This window comes from Puntigrus tetrazona, chromosome 15, assembly GCF_018831695.1.
Source record: "Puntigrus tetrazona isolate hp1 chromosome 15, ASM1883169v1, whole genome shotgun sequence".
In the NCBI taxonomy this organism is placed as follows: Eukaryota; Metazoa; Chordata; class Actinopteri; order Cypriniformes; family Cyprinidae; genus Puntigrus; species Puntigrus tetrazona.
The window spans coordinates 3851012-3866550 of NC_056713.1; the positions used below are offsets into that span (position 1 = coordinate 3851012).

Genomic DNA, 15539 nt, shown 5'->3' on the forward strand with positions numbered 1-15539 from the left:
ATACAGTACTTGCGGAAATATCTAATTTACAGAGCTTCAAAATAAATGGTACTATCCACAAGCTTGGAAGAGTCAGGACAATAGGAAGAAAAATATTCACCTTGGATGGCTTGGGGGTAAATAGATTAGATTTGGATTTAATTTGCCGGAACTGGGAACACTCACCATTACACACAATGCACTTGTTACATCATAAAAAGAACGGTATCTATGCTAATATACAGATCAGATAGTGGGTGAGCACCATGGACTTTATCGGAGACCTGATCATCTAGATGTGGATAGATCACAGGAAGCAGACACACGTGCACACACACACACACACAATAAGTCCATTACACAATCTCACATAACTGCGTTTAAATTTTAACTGGAAATTAGGTGCTGGTCATCCAGCTAGTCTCCACGACCTGCTGTAAAGTCCACATCTGGTTGTAGATTTACACATATCCAAACAAACAAAACAAAACAAAAGGGTTCCCCGTACGTGTCACCAATATGTAATGCTCGGCCTACCAAAGACAGGCTACACAAACAAAACTGTCCTTTTACCCCTCTGAGCACCTTATGAATGTTCAGTAGGCCTCACCGATTAATTGTTTAGAATTTGGTAGCATGTTGAGGAACAGCGCTGTCCTGTGAAGAAGTCCACTCAATAGTCTCACAAAGTTTGACTATTCCACAAGGGAAATCTTAAGATTCACATGATTAAAACAGCAAAGTGTATGATGAGATTGATCGCTGGTAATAATCCAAAAAGGAGCAATGCTCCTAATCCAGGAGCATTGCTCCTGAACACTGATAAACCAGCTTCTTTTATCTGAAGTATCCATACTCTGGTCACAAGAGACCACCTCATATATGTATCCCTTCTTTTACCCCAAGGGGTTAATTTAATATTTGTCCCAGAAGAATCCTGGATCCCCGACAATTAGATGGTGAATTAGGCCGGTTTTTCCTTTTTCCTTTTGTTTAATTTATATAAACTCGATTCAATTTTCGATTCAATCGACTTCCAGCGATGAAGCACTCAACTCTCCTCAGTTCCTCATGCACCAAGAAGTTTGGTTACTTCACAAACAGAGTTTCAGAGTTTAAACTGTCTCTATGGCCGCTAGGCCAGCTTCACACATGGCATATTTAAGTGATGACTCGCGGGAACAAAAACCTCAAATAAAATTAGATACTCTTCGAATAATAACACAAAGCAAAACAAAAATCGTCATGAAATGCTTTGGGCCTTGACAGATCTCTCACACCATACGATACCTTTTTTTTTTCATTTCGTGACTCACGCCACTTCGTAACATTAAGCTCAACAGTCATTGGCTTGCGTTACCTACATTGAACACACTTTTCTATTGGACACAACCTGAAGACAACTATTTTGGTTATTTGCTATTTTTTCCAAAAAAATAAAAAAATAAAATACATTAATACTTGGTATTATTTCTTACATAGTATTAAACACAGGATATATTTCTTGGGGTCCCTACATATATTTCACATCCAAAAGCATTCAAAACATTCTGGTGTTGCTAAAGGAGGAGTACAGTGAGAAATGCCTGGTTCCCACAGGGACATTCATTAATAGTAAAGCTCTTCTACAAGGATGAATGAGTGCTGAAAAAACATATTGTGTATGCCCTGTCTAAGACAAATATTTAAGGCTATATGCATGTACCTCTTCAGAATATGTCTTTGGTGTGTTTCCACGAGACGTCCGCTGAGTTGAACCCTGGAATGCTGTGAATAAAATTAATTCTTCTGTTAGAAAATTGCATTTTAAACAAAGAATCTGACCACTCACTCTCTTTCTATTCAAAATGCTAATCACTGACATGACACTATGAAAGACGACTACTGATTAACTACATACAGTCATGGCCAAAGGTTTGGGAAATAACATAAATATTGTGTTTTGCAAAGTCTGCAGCTTAAACTGTTGTAGTGTTCATTCACATTGTTTCTAGATTATTGTGTTGTGTACGTAACGGTGGTGGCCACCCTAACATAAATGAACCAACTTTTTTGGGTGCCAGACAGCCTTAACAGCCCTCATGTTTCATTAAATATGTCTATGAGTTATTGTTTTTTATTGAAACTCCACTCTCCAGTTTCTTCCAATTCTATCTAATAATTTAGAGGACTAGTTGCTTCAGAATATGGTAAAGTCCCATCCACTTCAGTGCTAGTTTTGGACTAAAATTATGTTGTGCACTAGACTGTGGAAATATATGTAACCATTAACGATTCTTGCTTTTGAATGGTAAATATCTCCTCTTTTTGTTGTAATTCCTCAGTTGTCTCATCTTGGTTCTGTCCATTGGACCTTGGAGCTTCTTGTCTAGCTAGAGTTCTGTTGTAAATTGTTCTAGATATAGTCTCTTGGATGGCTGAATTCAGGGCGAAACGAAACTCTGGTAAGAACTGGTCCTACTTCTTATGGTTATCATCCACATAATTCTCTGAACATGCTGAGATAAACTGAACACCCCTGTCTGAAAGGAGGAAATCCGGTATGCCCCATCGAGTCAGGATCTCTTTTCTGAAGATGGAAGCAATGCTCTAAGCAGCAGGATTTTATGTTGATTTGAACTTCACAGCAATGGGCCCATGATGTTGACTCCCAACATTTAGTTTGAGTGAGTGGTAGTGATTTGCTGACAATCAACAGGTAAAGTGGCAGTTTTGTTGTATATATTGATAGGTATGATAGGTAACTGCAGATCTCTGCTTTGCCATTAGCCAAATACAACGGACCGATAGACCATGTCACTATCACCTTCATAGCCAGTTGATCGGCGCTTTCTTCTATATCTTGTTTCTGTGTAGTTATGGTGTCCAAGATTTCCTGATGGTTAGTTTCCATTTTTGCAGCTAGGGCTCCAAGCTTTGCATTGTGCAGGGAAACTTTTGATCTGAGTTTTGGATGAGTCTTTTCACAGCTTGCTCTTGCTGTTTCAGACAGTCAAATAAATGATGTTTCCTTGCAATAAACTAATAAACTTCCCTTCCAGGTGTGAGAAGGTGGTCTGGCAGGCGTTGTCACTGGAGGTACACAATTGCATGTGATCCAAATCAGTACTGTCTCCTCCTAAGAAATCATGTCATCACCAGTGCAGAGCTTGAAGCACTTGCTAACAGCTTTCAGGAATGACAGTCGGGTGAGAGATGTATTTTGCACCATTAAAACTAAGCTAACACAGGAATGAGAAATATAATTGTAAGCCTATTTTGAGTTCATATGAAAACCATTAGGTTTAAATGCCCAATGAATACAAGAAAAGTAAAATCTGCATTCTCATTTCAAGAATGGGACGAATTTGAGAACCATAGCAGAAGAATAGGTCATAATATGGTCACAATAATGTGGTGTGATTATATCTCACCATCCATTATTGACTTGCTTGTCAGAGCACTTGAGAAAGATCCTTTCTGTCCATGTCCACTCCGCCCTAACTTTGAGGCAGTACCTAGACACATTAAAATAGACAATGCAGACAAGATTTTAACTGAACACACATCAACTTGCCAAATATGAAGGAAAAAAAAATCAGCCATAACTTGTAACATTTTGTGGGTTGCGATTTTTAAATTATGCCCTCTAACCAGGAGGCTCAAAAATTAACACTAGATAAGAAGTGCCACACATTTGAATACCAAGCACATTAGACATGCACCAGCCTATCTATTGGTGCTGCCTAACTCCTGTTGAAACTGTAAAAAGTTTTCCATTAAATTACATGAACAACAATTTGGGGCATATTTTGTATGTATTTATGTTGCTATCAAGAATCAAGTAACAAATTTGAAGTTTAAAAGCAAGTGCTAATGCAATTAATTGAGGCTTCATTTGTTGTTTGCTAATGGGAAAGAACTGGTTTGGTGAAGACAGTAACTGATAAATGAACAGTTAAGACTGCAGCCTGGCACAAACTTAGGGGTCTTTTGAAGAAGTTTAACTCATGCATCGAGTTGTATTGTAGTCTGTTATGTTATAAAACATCAGACAAAAATCTTGCTATTGTGACATATGTATGTACGGGTTCGACCCCCTTTTGCCCTCAGAACTGCCTTAATTCTTTGTGGCATAGATTCAACAAGGTACTGGAAACATTCCTCAGAGAATCAAAAAGGTTGATTTCACTAATTCCATGCAAAAAGTGAAACTATTTATATTTATATTTTATTTTTATATTATATTATATTCCCCTCCGAGGATCGCCACTTTAACGTGGTGGAGGGGTTTGAGTGCCTGAATGACCCTAGGAGCTAGGTTGTCCGGGGCTATATGCTCCTGGTAGGGTCTCCCATGGCAAACAGGTCCTAGGTGACAAGCCAGACAAAGAGCGGTCCATGATACCCTTATGGAAAAAAGCATGAATGGAGTCGCGACGTCGTCGGCATGGCGCAGCCGGGGCCCCGCCATGGAGCCAGGCCTGGCCCAGCTCAGCCCGAAACAGCGGCGTGGGGCCATCCTCCCATGGGCCCACCACCTGCAGGAGGGACCGTAAGGGGCCGGTGCCTTGTGGTTTGGGTGGCAGTCGAAGGCGGGGACCTCGACAACCCAACCCCTGGACTCAGAATCTAGTTTTAGGGACATGGAACGTCACCTCTCTGGGGGGGAAGGAGCCTGAGTTGTTGCGGGAGGTCGAGAGATAACGGCTAGAGATAGTCGGGCTCACCTCCATGCACTGCTTGGGCTCTGGAACCCATCTTCTCGAAAGGGGCTGGACTCTTCACTACTCTGGTGTTGCCCGCAGTGAGAGGCGGCAGGCTGGTGTGGGTTTGCTCATAGCTCCCCAGCTTAGCCGCCATGTGTTGGAGTTTAACCCGGTGGACGAGAGGGTCTGGACGAACCCTGGACGAACCCTGCGACTTTGGGTTGGGGGGAGGACTATCACTGACATTTGTGCCTACGGGCCGAATGGCAGTGTAGAGTACCCGGCCTTCTTGGAGTCCTTGGGAGGGGTGCTGGAAAGTGCTCCACTCTTTGTGAATCTCCCCAACATTTTTGAAGGGGTTTTGTTTCACAATCTCCAGGGTGCGGTTATTCCTATTGCTTGTACGCTTTTTTTCTACCACATCTTTTCCTTCCCTTCGCCTCTCTATTAATATTGCTTGGACACAGAGCTCTGTGAACAGCCAGTCTTTTTTGCAATGACCTTTTGTGTTTTGCCCTCCTTGTGCAAGGTTTCAATGGTCGTCTTTTGGACAAGTCTTACCCATGATTGTGAACTAGACTGAACCTTTTCACAATATTAAAATTTTTAGTTGTCAGTTATAATCATCAAAATTAAAAGAAAAAAACATTTGAAATATATCAGTCTGTGAATATGAATGAATATAATATGATATTGTAAGTATAAGACCAGCACCTGTAGAGATATACATATAGCTCAATCCAATTAGGCAAATTTATAATATTCTTGTACATCAGAACTTCAGAACTTTAAAGGGAACCCTGGGTATTATTAGACTTGCATATCTTAATGAAATGTAAAAAAGAAAAAAAAAAAAATTGGTTTGTGTTACGTTACATAAAATTGCTTTCTACATATTTTGGACTGTGGGGGAGCCATTATTCTGATGACGTAAAATGGTTGCGCGCAAACAACTCGAAAAGGTTCAATAAAGTATTGTCTTTTGTTTTTATGGGCGCATCTAAAGTTTTATTGCATCTCACAAATATGTTGTTTATGTAGTAATGTCTGTGTACATGTTTGTTAAACAACAATCTGACGATTTATATATATAAGCATGTGTTATTGTATATGCATTGTTGTAATTAGATAGTGACTAGTTGTATTGTTAGCTGGAATAATAACATAGCTGTAAAATTTGTTGCCTGATGAAACTGAAATACATACATCCTTGTCATGACTAGATAGACACAGTAAGTTTGTCCTTACTATACACGTGGGATCTGATTCACCTCATAGTAATAACCTGTCATACAATCTTGTAAATTTACTTTTTGGCCGATCTGGTTTTGTCTGTTAAATTCTCTGGGCAAGCAAAGCAGAGAAAGGGGAGCTAACCTTTCCCTGTGTGAAGGCATAAAGGGAGGATTCCAGATTGCACCATCTGAGCTTTCATTTTCTCAAAGGCAAAGCAGGATTACTTTACTTTACTTTACTTTACAGGCAAACACTTTACACTTTATATCTTATACTTTATATTTATATTCTATACCTTATTTTTATTTTATTTTATTTATTTAATTTTTTTATATTCTACTTTGCACACTACTTTTTTATACATATTTTTTATATTTTATATTTATATATACACATTTAAATTTTGTTTTCTATTTTGATGCTGGACGGTTGTAAAGAACATTTCACTGCATGTCGTACCATGTATGTATGTGTATGTGACAAATAAAATTTGAATTTGAATTTGGATACCCAGGCCTCTGTTCATACCTATTGCTATTTTTAGCCACTGGAAGTCCATATGCAGGCTATGGGAACAGAACGTGAAATTTTCATGCCATGGGACCTTTAAACCAAATGCCGTACCATAATTTTTTTTCTCCACAAGAAGTCTAAAGCATGAAGGTGTGAACTGTCAGAAGGCGAACAATTGTTATTAGCTTGGTGTAAAAGCACATTCGTTAGACATTTGCCTTGCTTTTTTAGATCATGTTCAGTGTGAAACGGACTCAAGAACAAAGAACTATGATCAGTAAAAGACCACAAGGTGACTGGATCATTCTTTGATCTATTAAATGTTGACATACTTATGTGGCAAGGTGGGTGACAATCTAACCTTATTTGTTCATTGGCGTGTGATTGTCACCCACAATAGCCAATGAGATTGTGCCTTTACAGTATTTAAGGCTGGAGTCATGTCACCTGGTGTGCGTCACCGCTGGGACTGCTTTTGATGGAGTGCGCATGTGCAGAGGGTGCGTGGTCTCTGTGGTATGTAGCAGTTAATGGAGGAGTGGGTATGAGGATTAAAAGTAGATCTTTTCTTCCCTGGTTGATACTTTGTTCTGGTTACAGGCTGTCCACCATATGTCAGGCATGTGCGTGTTCTTTTATGCGTAGTTCATGGAGCGGTGACGTTAACTGGTGTCTATTTTATTTAGTTGTGGATCCTTTCGTGTCTGTCTTTCCTGCATAATCTTTTGTGAGTTGTGAGCAGCGGTAAAACTTGTGCTTATAATAATCCGCTTTTTGGTAAGTGTGATTTTTGTTCTTATTCTTTATATGGGAAATTTATATTTTAAATGATCACTTTCTTTATTTTCAGTGCGTTGACATCTTTCCGATGCCGCACGTCTAGTTACGAGAATGCGGAAGTGTTTACACGGCGTTTAAAAGGACGGCGCTGCTGTTTTTCTCCTTTTTCTTTGGGACTTTCTTTTCGTTTTCTTTTTATGGTATGCCCACTGTTATGTTATTAATTTTGTTTGCATCTGTTTATCGTCATCATTTAAAAACTGATCAAGACGGGGTTGGTTGCACCGGTGACTTTTACCGGTGCTGTGAAAAGTGTCCTGATGCAACTTTGACTTTTGATAACCTGATTGCTGACCCTATCGCTCCAGTGAGCATTTGAACTGTTCAACCCAGTATTTGGGTCCCTTTTCTTTGCTTTGAATATTTTTGTAGGTTTAATTTGATGGAAATATCTTTACTGTATTACCGAATGTAATATTACTTTTCTCTTGTTTTGGCTTGCTCTAGGCACTGTCGGTCCCTGAGGCTGGGAGGCTAGTTAGCTTCGAGTATTGGTGGTGGTATAATCGCGTGGAGTGCAGTGCTGCTTGGATTCACCTTTCACAGAGTGTGTGTGTGGGATGCACGAGTGCGCCATTAGGATCCTCACTTCGCCTAGCCTGCCCTTGCCATTGGAAAGCCTGTGCTGTATCTTTTTTTTTTCTTTTGTTTCTTTGAGTATTCTAAATGTCTTTATTTGTAGGAAACAGAGCTCCCTTTTTGTGACCATGTGATATTGAATTGATACTGATTGATCTTGAGACTTTTAACTATTTATTGTGGATATCTAAAATAAAGTTCTGTACATTGTTCCCACGTCTCTCCTCGAGTTATTCTGGCCTACGAATCTGTGCTTCCTAATTTTTATTTCCCGTTTTTTTTTACAGGGTGGCGTAGTCCTTTAAATATAAGGTAGAAGTTCCTTTAAATATAACAACCTTTTTCCACTCAGTATTGCCACACTTATCCTTACACAAATGATAACTGGAACTGGATAACAATACCACCAAAAGCTTTTAGTTAAAAACATGAGTCTACATAATTTGGGTAATTTATACATCCACCTCAGTTCATGTTGTATGATTCCAACACCTCTCAGTATCTACCAAAGAAGCATAATATATTTGTGAAAATGTAATTACCTCTTCCTCTTCCTCTTCTGCTTGTACCTCGGGAACCACGCCCCCTCCCACGGATTGTAGGAGCAGAAGTGGACTCTTCATCTGACTCCACAGCAATGTCAGCTGATTCAGCTGATAGGTTGAGTTCATCTCTAACAGACTCACTGCGGTCCCTTTGAGCTTTTGCACGAATTATAGCCTACAACAGAACAAATGTTGCTAGGTTAATTTACATTGGAATGCCAATTATGAACAAGAAAAAAGTTTAGGAATACTTTATGCAAAATAAATAAACAGAGACCTCATGCACTTCCTCATCCTCTTCTGCTGTGTTTCTCTTTGATTCTCGAAACTGTCGAATCTAAAGACACATGCAAGTAAAGGTGAGAGCCTGTAATGTTGTCTGAGTCATGATATATTGATTGAGATGTACAAACAACAGTAGCTTCCAAAGCAGTCCACTGTTGCAAAATCAACATTTTAAATGTATTCAATATTTTTATTTAGCAATTATGAGTGTTTATACTGGTAATAAAACATTTACCAAGCCACATCGCTTCAATCCCAGTAAACATTTACCAAACTATTATCAGAAGAATTTTGAAATAAATACCAGAAAACATTTTCTTGTGACCTTATGTTCTAACTGCACCTGTTCTGCAGCTGCATTAGAGCTAACATTAGCATCACGCTATATAAGACAATTTATGAATGGCTGTAGTTTTAGTGCTCAACTGGGCTATGTTTAATTGTTGTTGTATGCACTAGATGTGTTTTAACTGCAGCAACTGTGTTTTAAGGAATTTGCATCGAAAAGACAATTGAATATGATGAAACAAGAATATCTTTTTTTTTCTTTTAGCTAGGTTACTACTACCTTTTTAATACTTTAATAAAATTTACACCCTGAAAATAGTAACAAAAATGTTGTTTCTTGTAACAGTAAGATTCTTACAGGAAATTACATTTAAGCTCATTGTAAGACCAAAGAATATTGTTAAAAAATTATAATAAGGCAATAAATTTGAATGCCTTGTTTAATTAAGATTTTTCATCTTACTTAAATGCTCCTCCTTTTACCTCCTCGTCAATCTTCTCCTCTGTGGCTTCCACCCGTCGTTCTCTGAGGTAGCGTTGGGTTTTCTCCAACTGGTATTTTATGAGTTCTTCAATAGCATCTTTCTCCTCCTTATCCACAAACTCCTGCACTGCCTTTCCCATGCCTTGCTCCGTCAACAGAGACAACTGCACATTCTACACACAAACTCATACAGAAACACACACCATTACGTGCCAAAATATAAACAGTGGGTAGTTAAATTTAAATTCAAACTATTTTAAGAAATATGTAAACGCCCATAAAATAAAATGTAATAGTGTAATAATAACTTACCCCTATGTCATTCCAAACCTGTAAAACCTTTTTGTGCGAAAAGCATCACCATAGAGTAACCAGTGGAAGCAAACTGTGTATGCTGTGCTACACAAATGTGTCTTCTACATTTATTTACACTTCAATCTGAATGAAAACAGCTTATGCCTTTGGTGTGGCTAACACAGAATAGCATACACAGTTTGTATCTAGTGGATAATCTCCAAATAGTAGCTACGATGACACTTTGTTTTTTTGTACAAAAAGTATTCTTGTTTCTTCATAACATTACAGTTGAACCACTGATGGCAGATGGACTATTCTGACAATGTCAAATACTTTTCTGGGCTTTGAATGCATTATTTACTTGCCAGTCAATGAGACAGTCACAAGCCTCCCAGTTTTGAATATGAATATAAATATATACATAAATCATGTTTATCAGCAGAACTCTTCTACAATCAGTAATTTGAAAAGCTAACAAGAAAGTTGATCCACCAACTTCCATGAAAGACTGAATAATGTCTCAATAATACACTTTAACTATTTAAATATATATTTATGCATATTTCTATAAACAATCAATATCTTCAAAGCAATAATTTTATGTTATCTTTTCTTTTTTTGTACTTTCCCTCTATTAGGAACACAAGCTGTTACCCTTGTCATTTTCCCAAATACTATTTTGCTTCTCATCAAATTGGTAAGGTCTGTGTTTTCCCCTCTGATTAGACTGGTTCCATTCTTTAAAAGAAGACAACTCTTTAAAACAAATCCCACCAGAAAAAATGCTTACAGAACCAAACGCTTCTGAAAACGTGCTTTTATGTACTGTGATGTCAAGTTTCTAAACACTAAATGATACCTTTTTTCCTCCATTTTGTAATTATTTTATTCTTTTGTGGGATGTGCATCTTACATCTTACTAATAATAAAAACAGCTATTAGGTTTTTTTTGTTGTTTTTTTTAAACAAGCTTCAACAAAAGTAATGACCCTTTCTGAAGAGACCTATTTCTGCATAATTCTGTTGAAGGTTTGTAAAGGACTGAGTGGAAAGTTTACTGATGACTGATCTGTAACCCTTATACACAAACTACAAACCTTTTCAGCTTTCTGAAAGTATTCCTTTACAAGATCTTCCACTCTCAGTTGCAAGACCTCAGAGGTGGGACGAGAGAGTATTGCTTCAAAGTCCATACCTTCTTCTGCAAAACACATAGCATAAACTTAAATACACTACACACACTACAATTCAAAAGTTTGGGGTCACCCAGACAATTTTGTGTTTTCCATGAAAAGTCACACTATTATTTACCACCATGAGTTGTAAAATAAATAGAAAGTATAGTCAAGACATTGACAAGGTTAGAAATAATGATTTGTATTTGAAATAATATTTTTTTCCTTTAAACTTTGCTTTCATCAAAGAATCCTCCATTCGCAGCAATTACAGCATTGTAGACCTTTGGCATTTACCTAGCATATGACCTAGCTGTTAATTTGTTGAGGTAATCTGAAGAAATTTCACCACATGCTTCTAGAAGCCCCTCCCACAAGTTGGATTGGCTGGATGGGCACTTTTTGTGTACCATATGGTCAAGCTGCTCCCACAACAGCTCAATGGGGTTAGATATGGTGACTGCGCTGACCACTCCATTACAGATAGAATACCAGCTGCCTGCTTCTTCTCTAAATAGTTCTTGTATAATTTGGATGTGCACTTTGGGTCATTGTCCAGTTGTAGGATGAAACTGGCTCCAATCAAGTGCTGTCCACAGGGTATGGCATGGCATTGCAAAATGGAGTCATAGCATTCCTTATTCAAAATCCCTTTTACCCTGAACAAATCTCAAACGCATTGTACCATTACAACACTGGAATGATAGTTGCTGGAAATGGGCCTCTATACACCTATGTAGATACTGCACCAAAACCAGACATTTGCAGCTAGAATAGTCATTTATCACATTAGCAATGTATAGAGTGTATTTCTGATTAGTTTCAAGTTATCTTCATTGAAAAAAACATTGCTTTTCTTTCAAAAATTAGAACATTTCTAAGTGACCCCACACTTTTGAACGGTAGTATATATACACTGTATATTCTTTTAGTTCAAAAATACAGTTTACCCAATTATGCAAAATATGATAGAAAACCAAACAGTGCAGTACAGGTCTATAGGATCCACAGGATTTATATGAAGATGAGTCGTCAGTTTAACTGCTCAGAACAAACAAGGACTCAAACTCAACACAACACAATAAAACAAACAAATAAACAAACAGATAAGTAAATACTTTTTCTTGCCACTGTAATTACTATGCATATCACAGTGTAGTTCCAATAGAGACCATCTATTCATTTTATTTTAAATATCAAGAAGATATCTTCTGATAGAAAGTATAAATGTCTATGCATAATGATATGTACCAACAATTTTATAAAAACAGGATACTTGTTTTATACTGTGAACATACTAGAGCTATAGCTGAAAAAGCTCAATGTGCATCTTAAAAGTACTGATAATATTACAGAATTATTGCTTATGCAGATGTGTGTAACTTGCCTTTAATGTTGTCTTTGGCTTCTCTGTGTCTGATAAAATGCAGGATGTCTTTGGGATTTGCCACTTGATCTACAAACTTCTGACTAAAGCGCATAGTGTTAAAAACTTCAAAACCTCCACTATAATCTACCTGGAGAGAGAGAAACATGATGCTAGGTAAAAGATTAATTACTTGTATATCACCTAGTATTTCTTCAACTCAGAACTCAACAAATAATAAATCCAGGCAAAGAGAGGTGTACACACTCTTAGCCGGATGAGAGGTTTCTCAGGAGTTGCAGAATTTCCAAGTCTCTGTCTCTCTGCCTCTTCAATCATCTCTTCAACCTAAAAGAATAAAATGAATAAAACAGGAATGACCAGTAATTTCTGACTGAACTCTTCCCTGAACCTTCACACATATACTATTCAGCAACCTGTCACATGAGACAATTAGCAAGCCACAATGAGCCAATCAACCCCTAATGGACACTGGTCACGCCTTTAGAAGCCTTTTTACTCAGATTAACATCGTAAGAACACAAATTCACAATTTCCATTTCATGCTGAATTTAAAGGGATAGCTCACTCAAAAATTCAAATTTCAAGTTTATCTGCTTACCCCTAGGGCATCCAAGATGAGGTGACTTTGTTTCTTCAGTAGACCACAAGCAAAGATTTTAAACTAAATTAAATCACTGACTGCTGTGGTAAAAAATTTTAAACGTTAAAAAATGACCTACATCTTGAATTCCATGGGGGTAAGCAGATGAATATCAAATTCTCATTTTTGGGTGAACTTTCTCTTATCTCATTCTGATTGGCACTTGCTTTGGCACATTAATTTCCCTCTTCTTGAGTTCTGTAGATGAAACAGAACAGGTGTTGCTATTTGTTTCTTGTTCAATCTAAAAAGTTGTTGGTCCAAAGACTGCAAATCTGCTCCAGAGTGTTCAAATAAAGTGAGGTTTAGATTATCTTTATTCCACAGACCAATAGGATGGATTAGTAACCTGGTAAAAAAATCTAACTTACCAGTGGAAAACCACTAGCAACCAGCCACATGTCTAACCTGTAAACTATCCATCTGATGTTAAAAGGCTAGCTCAACCAAAAATGAAAAATTGCCTGTTTTTTTCAGCCAAATCCAATCAGAGTAACATTAAAAATCGTTCTGGCACTTCTAAGCTCTATCCTTGGAGTCTGTGAGTGTTTCCTTTTTTACAATCCAAAACCTGTTAAATAAAGCACAAATATAATAAACCATGCCTCACATGGCTCCAGGTGGTTGAATGAAGGACTCCTGTGGTGAATCCATGGGTTTTTGTAAGAAAAAATAACTTTTCTATCAGAAAAGTGCCAGGTCAATTTTTAATAAAAAACTAACTGGATTCACCTGAAAAAAGAAAGCCATATAAACTCAGGATGGCTTGAAGGTGAGTAAAACACATGCTAATTTTAATTTATTTGTCCTGAGTAACTTCATTTGTCTAGCTACTACGGTTTTTTAATAACATTTAGCATGTTTAATTGCATTGCATGTACCTTATCCTGACAGAAATCCATAACTTTAAGCATGACGTTGGGTTGCTCTGGGCTGAAAAGGTCTGGGTGCTCTGAGAGTGTCACATCCTGAATGAAGAACTGCCTGACAGTTTGTAGAGGAATTTTCTGAAGATTCATTTTTTTACCTTTCACTCTCAATAACCCAATGTGCCTGTGGATTACACAGAAAAATACAAAAACAAAATTAGCATTATTCTACAATAGCATAACAGAGGGCCAGACGCCCAGATTGTTTGTTTGTTTGTTTGTGTTTGTATGTGTGTGTGTGTGTGTGTGTGTGTGTGTGTGTGTGTGTGTGTCCACGCTGCGCATCTAGGTGTTCACTGTGATCACTGTGATTTTTGGTTAGCATCTTACACACAATTTTTATTAAGTTTTAATATAAAAGATAATAGTCTGTTCACAATTTAGAGGCTCTTATTATAAAAGAAGGCAAAGTACCAGTGAAGTAGCCTACGTACCATTTGTTGATGCTGAATCAACTGAAATAATACTATGTGGAGATTTACCTCCTTTTTTATTTACAATATGATGAATATAAGCTAGTAAACAAGAACTTTTCAAACTTGTTAAGCAGCGACAATACATAAAACATTTATCAAATACTGTAAAACACATATCCGTTAACCACTTTCAGGTAGAATGTTGTTGGCAAGTTCACCACTTTTAAATTGCATCAAGTTCTCAAAAGTTTTCGTGTATGCTAACAAATTCTTACAAACAGTAACAGTTATAAAACCACCTGAAAGTATGGTAAAACCCATCACACATAGTTCACGCAATGTTTTATTCTATCCACAGCGACACTTTTATAGGTCCGTTTTAGGGGATCTGTGTTTCAGGGCTGACTGGAAAAAACATATGGCTTAATATTTTTGAATACCTTGTGCTTTGAAGAGGTATAAGCTATAAGATAGAAGGAAATAAACAGACTATATTAGTGTTTATGTTTTAAATGTTTTGTCATTTTTACTGAACATAATATGCATATACACTGTTTGCAATTGCAAGGTAAAATGGTATATTTGGAGTATATAAGATCAATTTCCCTTTCATTAAATAAATTCCTCTTTTTGGTCAGGTTACATTTTTTCATGTCATTTAAAGGGTAAGGTTTCTAAATAAAGGTGCTTTTAGGATTGTGATTTTCAACTTTGGAACCAGCTCTGATTGGTCATTGTGTTCACACTCTTCAAAGCGAACTTACACAGATACGGGCAATTTGAATGTGAGAACTTGACATTAATATTTGTATTTGTATGTTGAAATTTACACTCACAGCTCTGATGTGAAAATCTGAATCTCTCGATTTGCACACACAGACAATAAACACATAACCCATGTTTTGAAGCTGAAGTTGCAGATTAATAGTTATAATAGTTATAAATTTGTAAAATTCATTCTCAAAATGACAGACAGATCTGGCAGTACAACTTCAAATGTTGGCACTTTTGTTACTCCTTTTGCAATATTTTTGTTGCAAAACTCACTTGTGCACTGCAGGCGTGAGAGAGCAGAGCTTGGTGCGGGGCTGGGCTAAGAATAAAGACATTTTATTGATATATGTCTGACCAATAACCAACGGCAAGTATCGCGACTTCCTCTAAAGGAAGAAACTATATATGCATTTTTATGTTTTCATTGAATATCCTTAGCTTTTATAGGATTTTAAGACAATGCATTCATTGTGTCATTCAG

The 15539-nt window shown here is 37.3% G+C and overlaps 1 protein-coding gene and 1 long non-coding RNA gene across 6 annotated transcripts in view; one reads left to right on the forward strand and one right to left on the reverse strand.

Moving 5' to 3' along the window:
* The window catches only part of mre11a (MRE11 homolog A, double strand break repair nuclease), an 89505-nt gene that overhangs the window by 13156 nt on the left and 60810 nt on the right, over window positions 1–15539 (reverse strand). For 3 of the 4 annotated variants that reach the window (XM_043258404.1, XM_043258405.1, XM_043258403.1), the window contains 9 exons: window positions 13821–13992; window positions 12543–12623; window positions 12297–12426; window positions 10832–10935; window positions 9437–9610; window positions 8658–8717; window positions 8378–8555; window positions 3393–3476; window positions 1685–1746 (listed from right to left, as the gene is read on the reverse strand). In XM_043258404.1, coding sequence (XP_043114339.1) covers window positions 1685–1746; window positions 3393–3476; window positions 8378–8555; window positions 8658–8717; window positions 9437–9610; window positions 10832–10935; window positions 12297–12426; window positions 12543–12623; window positions 13821–13992 — 1045 coding nt within the window. Of the gene's footprint in view, window positions 1–1684; window positions 1747–2817; window positions 3052–3392; window positions 3477–8377; window positions 8556–8657; window positions 8718–9436; window positions 9611–10831; window positions 10936–12296; window positions 12427–12542; window positions 12624–13820; window positions 13993–15539 lie in introns of those variants that run through there. The other variant, XM_043258407.1, reaches the window with a different exon arrangement.
* LOC122358553 lies at window positions 6672–8047 on the forward strand. Of its 2 annotated transcripts, XR_006252628.1 has the most exons (3): window positions 6781–7193; window positions 7267–7396; window positions 7704–8047. It is a non-coding gene; the product is annotated as an uncharacterized LOC122358553 (long non-coding RNA). The 2 variants fall into 2 exon arrangements; XR_006252627.1 differs by having other exon boundaries at window positions 6672–7396.